This window comes from Bison bison, unplaced genomic scaffold (assembly GCF_000754665.1).
Source record: "Bison bison bison isolate TAMUID 2011002044 unplaced genomic scaffold, Bison_UMD1.0 scf7180017864373, whole genome shotgun sequence".
Classification (NCBI taxonomy): domain Eukaryota; kingdom Metazoa; phylum Chordata; class Mammalia; order Artiodactyla; family Bovidae; genus Bison; species Bison bison.
Window position 1 is genome coordinate 4,853,566 of NW_011494945.1, and position 8,450 is coordinate 4,862,015.

Genomic DNA, 8,450 nt, shown 5'->3' on the forward strand with positions numbered 1-8,450 from the left:
GGGAGGAGGGAGGAGGGTTCAGGATGGGGAGCACATGTATACCTGTGATGGATTCATTTTGATATTTGGCAAAACTAATACATTTATGTAAAGTTTAAAAAAAAAAAAAAAAAGAATAACATTATTCTTAAAAAAAAATTTTTTTTAGTCACCAAGTTCAAAACCTTAAAGCCACCCTAAAGCCTACTCTGTTATTTAGCATAATACTTGGCACATAACAGATACTTAAAATAAGTTGAGTGAAATGGGTGTCGAATCGTAGACATCCATGTCTGTCTAAATGTGATTTACTTTAGAGTACAAGCTCCTAGAAAATAAGGACCACACCGTGTTCTGCTGACATCCAAGATGGTCCCCAATGATCCTCACCTACCTGACACGCATGCCCCTGTGTCGTCCCCTCCCACACAGAATAGGATATAAAAGAAATGACAGAATGTGACTTCTAAGGCTAGTTCATAAAAGACATTGTGGCTTCTACTTTGTTCTTAAAAATCACTTGGTCTGGGAAAGCCAGCTGCTGTGTCAAAAGGGCACTCAAAATAGTAGTGTGAGGAGGGCAAGGCAGTGACGCCTCCAGCACAAATGCACCAGCCATGTGAGTGAGCCATCCTACAGTTAGATTTTTCCAGCCCTACTCAAGTCTCCAGATGACTATAGCCCAGTCAACAAAATGACTGCAACCTCATGAGAGACCCAAGCCAGACTACCTAGCTAATAAGCTGTTTCCCAATTCCTGATTCATAGAAGCCATGGGAGACAGTGCTTCTGTTGCCGTTGTTTTAAGCCATTAAGTTTAGGGGCCACTTTTTATGCAGCAATAGATAACCAGTACAGCCTTGAATAGTTGGTTGCTAATTTATTTGATTAAAATACACCCAAATTTTGCACTTCCCTGGTGGCACAGTGGATAAGAATCTGCCTGCCAATGCAGGGGACACAGGTTCTATCCCTGGTTTGGGAAGATTCCATATGCTGTGGGAGCAACTAAGCCCATAAGCCACAACTACTGAGTCTGCTGCAACTCCTAAAGCCCATGTGCCTAGAGCCTGTGCTCCACAAGAGAAGCCACAGTGATGAAAAGCCTGTGTATTCCAAAAACGAGTAGCCCTGCTTGCTGCAACTACAGAAAACCCATACAAAGCTAATGAATAAATAAAAAGATGCATCCAGATTCTCCCAAAGATCTATTAGATTATTAAGACTAGAGCAAATTCTGTAACTTCCTTTAAGAAGAATATTTAAATGATAGTTAAGCAATTTGATATGTATCTGCCTTTCAAGTTCATTCTAGAACTTCAAGTGCCTCCTTCCTATTATTTTCAAAGTGTCTAAAAGAAAGGATAGTTGTGGAATATGTAAGAACAAAGATTTGTTATATAGTTACGTGTAGCTGGTATAAATTTCTAGATGATGAATGTACCTTCAAATATTTATTCTTTAAAATAAAATAAATCAAGCCATGAATATTCATCATTAGTGTCTTATTTACTAGTGTTTCAAATATGTCTTTGAGCAATAAGCCTTGTTTTTGGTGGACAAACACATTTATTTTGACCGTGTCCCACATTCCCTAGGGCAACAGAAAGAGGTTGGTGTGGTAATGGGCTTTTAAGCCATCAAGTGGTTATCTGTCCATCTCCACAAACATGTGCCCGCTACAGGTGCAAGAAACACCCATAAAGTCTCTAGTGTTGGATGACTAGCAACTGGAGAAGGCTAACTGGGTGTTTATTAAGAACTAGACTTCAGATTAACAACTGTGGTCTTAGAGTCCCTCCCTCACATACAAAGCCAGCTTCTTCCAGGCGTGAGCATCTTGGGGAAGGTTACTGCATCTCCCCAAAGCTCAGGAGATGCTGTGGGGGTCAAGAACTGCTACCATCATATCTTCTGCACTTACAAAGAAGTTTTAATGGTGGGGAGAGGAGTGGCTGCTGAATTCCTTGGGGTTGAAATCATGTCACATTGCTTGACAAACTCCTCACAATCGTTTCCAATGCAAACCAGATAAAAATTTGTCATATGTCTCCAGTGCCCCCAGCTATATGAGAATTCAACTAAATTTTAAAATCTATCTTTGGTACTTTTTATGGAGCGCTCTCAATTTTCACATACTTAACCTATGACACATAGTCATTATTCTGAAGTACAAAGAACATCCTGGCAACAATGTGTCATAAAGCCAATACTGAATCATCTATTTTCAGAGAAATAAGTGAACTAACCTATGTTTTCTTCTCCTTCCTTTTTTTCTGTCAGAAGAGTCCTTGTCATGCTGAGCTTCTTCATTGTGTGGCATTTATATTTTAGCACAGTTTTATTACTGCCTTCTGCATCCACTAAAATACAAAATGAACACTATTATACTGCTTGATGCCTTCAAATAATCATGTTAAGTAAGCCTCGATGGTTCCAGTTTAGAGAGCTAAACTACTTCCTATCAAGATAATGCAGTTCAGTTCAAGATTTAACTCATTCCTCCTGCTCCAGCCACAGAGAAGTAACAGATTAAACACGTAAGAACTGAAGATACAAGTGAACTCAAAGACAACACTAATTTGTCTTTGGGTTTCTGTCCCAAAGTTAGAGTAACGCTACAGGTCTATTAGGTGCCAGCCCTGAAGTGGGAAAGCGGGGCCGGGAATTTGGGTTCATTGGGTAATGAGATCTAAAATTCTGTCGCTCAAAATGAAGCACCAAAGTCAGACACTACTTGAAGCCAGACTGGAGTGAGAACATACCCAATCAGGAGAGAAAGCTGAGAAAAAAAATTACTGTCCACCTGCTGCTTGGGGTCACAGCTTTATAAAAACTGTGGGTGTAGGCGGGAATGACGGATGAGACTCTATGCTAAGGATGTGAAGCACACTGAAATCCTGCAGAGCCTGCCACTGTGTGACTGACTGATACTACACTTCAGAAAGCAACACAGTGGTATCTATTAAGTTGACCCATGTGAAACTGGCACTATTCAGCCCAAATGTTAATTTCATATGGTTGAATCTAGTACACACACTCATCAATCTAACAGTTCCGTTTCCAAGTGTATACCCAAGAGACATTTTTACATATATGCACAAGACATTTTTGTGGTGAGTAAATAAGCATAATTAAGAAAACAGGCTCTGGAGCAGACCATCTTAGTTCCAATACTGGTTCTGCTTCTATCCTGGCTCTGCTTCTAGGTCTATGACCTTGAGAATGTCTTGCTCTCTCTGTGCTTCAGTTTCTTCAAATATAAAATGAAGATAACAATGCCCTCTACCTCATAGACTTGTGGTGAGGATTCAGTACATTTATACATGGAACACTTAGAACAGTGCCTGACATACAGAAAGCACTCAATAAATTTTAGTAGTTATTAATAAAAATGGAAGCAACCAACATGTCCATTAATTGGAGAAAAAACTGCGGTACAGTCACAAATAGCAACAGGGAAAACATTTATATATATATATAAGCATGTAAAAAACTTCAAAACATATCTCTAATTGAAAAAAGATATAGAATGATACATTTATCATATGCTACAATTTATATATTAAGTGTGAAAGTATCCAGAAAGTGCTATTTATTGTCTGCTGATACATACATATGTAATATAAAATCAAGTGTAAGAAAGAAACACCAAATTCAAGAGAGTGATCACCTCTGAAGACAAGTGATTACCTCTGAAGACAGAAGGGAGTAATTTTGGAGAGGGATACACAAGGGGCTTCAAATGCATCTGGAATGTTTTTACCTACCTAGCCAAAGGGAGAATTTGACACAGGTAGACAGTGGGTACATGAGATGTTTAACTTTAATATCCATCATATACAAGTATGTTTGAAATATTTCATAACAAAAAGAGTTGAGTCAGCATAGCAATCACTTACCATATTCAACATTTTCTTCAAATATAACACAGGTCCCAACAGTGTCTGCAGAAAAACATTAAGGCAACTTGTTGAAATAGCTACTTTCTCCAAAAGGCATATAAAAAAGGGAATTTCATCTCTCTGACATCCTCCTACCTTCATACTCTCCAGCAAAGACATAGCTGTCCACTTGCAGAATGGGTCTTTCAGTATCAATTCCCTACAACAGAATATCAGATCAGATCAGTCGCTCAGTCGTGTCCGACTCTTTGCGACCCCATGAATCGCAGCACGCCAGGCCTCCCTGTCCATCACCAACTCCCAGAATAGGACTACTAAAAAAATCATTAGTAAAAACAGCCTTGGGAGTGGGGGAAATGGGTGAAGAGGGGCTCAAATGATACCAACTTCCAGTCATAAATAAGTCCTGGGATGTTTAAGAACATCACGGTGACTACAGATAATACTGTACTTTATATCTGAAAGTTGCTAAGACAGTAAATCTTCAAAGTCATTGCCAGAAGAAAAAAAAAATTTGTAATTATATGTGTAGTGATGGGGGTTAATCAGACATTGCGGTGATTAATTCACAATACAGACAAATACTGAAAATGTTGTACAGCTAAAACTAATAGAATTTTTTAAAAAAATTGTTGTTGTTCAATCCTTCAGTCATGTCTGACTCTTTGCGACCCCATGGAGTGCAGCACGCCAGGCTTCCCTGTCTTTCAGCATCTCCCTGAGTTTATTCAAACTCATGTCCATTGAGTCGGTGATGCCATCCAACTATCTCGTCCTCTGTAATCTCCTTCTCCTCCTGCCTTCAATCTTTTCCAGCATCAGAAAAAGTCAGCTCTTCACATCAAGTGGACAAAGTATTGGAGCTTCAGCATCAGTCCTTCCAGTGAATATTCAGGGTTGATTTCCTTTAGGATCAACTGGTTTGATCTCATTGTTGTCCAAGAGACTTTGAAGAGTCTTCTCCAGCACCACAGTTTGAAGGCTCAATTCTTCAGCACTCAGCCTTTTTTACTGTCCATCTCTCACATCTGTACATGACTACTGGAAAAACCGTAGCTTTGACTAGATGGACCTTGGAAGGCAAAGTAATGTCTCTGCTTTTTAATATGCTGTCTAGGTTGGTCATAGCTTTTCTTCCAAGGAGCAAGCGTCTTTTAATTTTGCGGCTGCAGTGATTTTGGAGCCCAAGGAAATAAAGTCTGTCACTGTTTTCACTGTTTTCCCATCTATTTGCCATGAAGTGATGGGACCAGATGCCATGATCTTAGTTTTTTGAATGTTGAGTTTTAAGCCTGCCTTTTCACTCTCCTCTTTTACTTTCATCAAGAAGCTTTTTAGTTCTTCTTCGCTTTCTGCCATAAGGGTGGTGTCATCTGTGTATCTGAGGGTATTGATATTTCTCCCAGCAATCTTGATTCCAGCTTCTGCTCTATCCAGCCCAGCATTTCACATGATATACTTTGCATATAAGTTAAATAAGCAGGGTGACAATATACAACCTTCACGTACTCCTTTCCCAATTTGGTTGCAAACTGTTGCTTCTTGACCTGCATACAGGTTTCTAAGGACGCAGGTAAGGTGGTCTGGTATTCCCATCTCTTGAAGAATTTTCCATAGCTTGTTGTGATCCACACAATCAAAGGCTTTAGCATAGTCAATGAAGCAGAAGTAGATGCTTTTCTGGAATTCTCTCGCTTTTCCTATGATCCAACGGATGTTGGCAATTTGATCTTTGGTTCCTCTTCCTTTTCTAAATCCAGCTTGTACATCTGGAAGTTTGCGGTTCACATACTGTTGAAGCCTAGCTTGAAGGATTTTGAGCATTACTTTGCTAGCATATGAAATGAGTAAAACTGTGTGGTAATTTGCACATTCTTTGGCACTGTATTTCTTTGGGATTGGAATGAAAGCTGACCTTTTCCAGGTCAGTTTCATAAAAAATATTTTTTATAAAAATTATTATTATAAAAACATAATTATTTATGTTTGGCTGTGCTGGGTCTTCGGTGCTGTGTGGGCTTTTCTCTATTGCAGTGAGCTGGGGCTACTCTCTAATCACAGTGCTCCGGCCTCTCACTGCAGTGGCTTCTCTTGTTGCACAGCATGGGCTCTATGGCACTCGGGCTTCAGGAGCTATGGCTGGAGGGCTCTAAGCACTGGGCTCAGTAGTTGTGGCGCAGGGGGCTTAGCTGCTCTGGGGCATGTGGGATCTTCCCAGATCAAGGATCAAACTCTGGTCTCCTACACTGGCAGGTGGATTCTTCACTACTGAGCCACCAGGGAAATCTAGTATAATATTATATGTCAATTATTTCTCAATTTAAAAAAGAAAAGAAGGATTTCCCTGGTGGTCCAGTGGTTAAAACTCACTGCAGGGGGCACAGGTTAGATCCCTGGTCTGGAAACGAAGATCCCACCTGCCTGGAGTGGGCACAGTAGTTGCAGCCCAGAGGCTCTTTAATTGTGTCCTGTGGGCTTCAGTGGTCGTGGCACTGAGACTTAGCTGCCCCAGGGCATGTGGGATCTTAGTTCCCCTCACCAAGAATTGTACCCCTGACCCCTGCATCGCAAGGCAGATTCTTAACCAGGGAGGTCCAAAAACAGTGTATTTTTTTTTTCAAAATTTAATCTTCTATTTCAAAATGCACCCCCCGCCCCAATCTTTACTCTCTCCAGCCACACACACAGACATCAGGCATAGTTGTTGATGCTGTCAACTACAAACTGGCACTTGCCAAGAGCACTGCCAATGACTGAACAACAAGGGCATCTGCCACCTGCCCCTGTGGAGACGGAACCCTGTGCTGCTGCAGCTGCTGGCCTTCAGCACCCCCTGAGAGTTCAGGGTGGAGTGAGCCACTGTGTGCTCCAGGGAATCTGGGGGGACAGATCTTTAGATAGATCTTTTCAGGAACTGATTTTATGATCTTAACCCTTGCATCTCCTCATACCTAGAAAAGCACTAAATCCCTTCATGGGGACATCAAATCCTTGTGACTAGTAGAAAACCTTTTGTAATATGAGTGCTTAATGGTACTGAACTCCCCCTTCACCAAAATCTTATATATGGACCCTTCCCCACTGTCTCTTTGGAGCAGTCTCTCAGAACTATCAGAGGTGCTGCCTCCCTGGCTGCAGTTCTCAGTTTGCCCCAAATAAAACTTAACTCTCAAGCTGTGCATCTTTTTTTAGTCGACAATGCTGTAGAAGTTGGGGATTAGTTTTCTCCTGGCTGCTCCCATAGCTCCCTGTACTGTGACTGTCTCCAACAGTTCACTACTTTGTACACCTGGAATTAATCTATTTTAAGGGGATGCTTTTGAACTGTGGTGTTGGAGAAGATTCTGGAGAGTCCCTCAGACAGCAAGAAGATCCAACCAGTCCATCCTAAAGGAACTCAGTCCTGAATATTCATTGGAAAGACTGATGCTGAAGCTGAAACTCCAATACTTTGGCCACCTGATGCGAAGAACTGACTCATTTGAAAAGACCCTGATGCTGGGAAAGACCGAAGGCAGGCGGAGAAAGGGACGACAGAGGATGAGATGGTTGGATGGCATCACCGCAATGGACATGAGTTTGAGTAAGCTTTGGGAGCTGGCGATGGACAGGGAAGCCTGGCGTGCTGCAGTCCATGGGGTCGCAAAAAACACGACTGAGCAACTTAACTGAACTAAAGGGGATGGGTATGTCACCATTCATTCTTGTTTTAGATTTAAGAAAACCTACAACAACCCACCAATTCTACAAGACTCACCAAAATCTTGCATTTATTTTCACATTTTGAGAGCAAGTCTGAATCAAGAATTCCTGATAATTCCACCATAACCAGCTGCTCCTGGTGGAAGAAAGAAGGGTTAACGCGTTAGCCTGTGAGAGTGCAGGAAGAGGCAGGCTAAGGAGAAAAGCCAAACACACACCCGCAGTGAAACGACTCCACTTTTGTGAAAACTAGGTCCTGCTTTCAAGGAGAGGAAGCGCGCTCCGTTAACGAAGGTAACCTCCCTCCTTCCACCTAGAACTTCCGTGTGGCCCGTAGGGCTATGGGCAGCTGCCTGCCGCCCCGCGCGCTCAGGGGCACAATCCCGCCAGGCGCCTCGAGGCCGCGCGCCGACTCCCTGCCCCGCACACAGCCACTTCCACCCCCGCCACCACCGCGCGGGCTTCTGCCGTGGCACTCACTGTTTCCTCCTCCTCCTCCTCTTCCTCCTCTTCGTCCCAGTCCACCCAACTCGGCTCCTTGGCAGCTGCCGCCATGCCGCCGCTCCTCTGCGCCGCCAGCGAACCGTGGGCCCCGCCCGCTGGGGCCGCCATCTTGAGTAAGGGCAGCAGCTCCCGCCCCGCAGCGGCTCCGGCTGCGGCCCGCCGCTCCTGCCAGCACGCGAGATGGCGGCTCCCGGGCCCACGTGGAGCTCCTTGTTCCTCTCCGAGAGCTGGAGCCAGGACCCTGGCTTCGGTCGGGCAGCTTCGGCCACCTAGGGAACCCTCGGAGTCCCGTCGCTGGTGGGACGAGCCCACTGGCGAGCGAGGCAGAGGAGATCAAGAAGGGGCAGGCAAAGAGGCCAC

The 8,450-nt window shown here is 43.4% G+C and overlaps 2 protein-coding genes across 2 annotated transcripts in view; one reads left to right on the forward strand and one right to left on the reverse strand.

Annotated features, from left to right (window-relative positions):
- GTF3C6 (general transcription factor IIIC, polypeptide 6, alpha 35kDa) overlaps positions 1-8,202 on the reverse strand; it is an 11,762-nt gene extending 3,560 nt beyond the window's left edge. The window contains exons 1-5 of the mRNA XM_010856614.1: positions 8,067-8,202; positions 7,642-7,722; positions 4,020-4,083; positions 3,882-3,926; positions 2,229-2,342 (exon numbers count right to left, since the gene is read on the reverse strand). Of these exons, the coding sequence (XP_010854916.1) occupies positions 2,229-2,342; positions 3,882-3,926; positions 4,020-4,083; positions 7,642-7,722; positions 8,067-8,198 (436 nt within the window). The 5' untranslated portion in view covers positions 8,199-8,202. The remainder of the gene's footprint in view (positions 1-2,228; positions 2,343-3,881; positions 3,927-4,019; positions 4,084-7,641; positions 7,723-8,066) is intronic.
- CDK19 (cyclin-dependent kinase 19) overlaps positions 7,759-8,450 on the forward strand; it is a 272,481-nt gene continuing 271,789 nt past the window's right edge. Inside the window, exon 1 of the mRNA XM_010856610.1 lies at positions 7,759-7,880. The gene's annotated coding sequence lies outside the window, so the exon portion shown is untranslated. The remainder of the gene's footprint in view (positions 7,881-8,450) is intronic.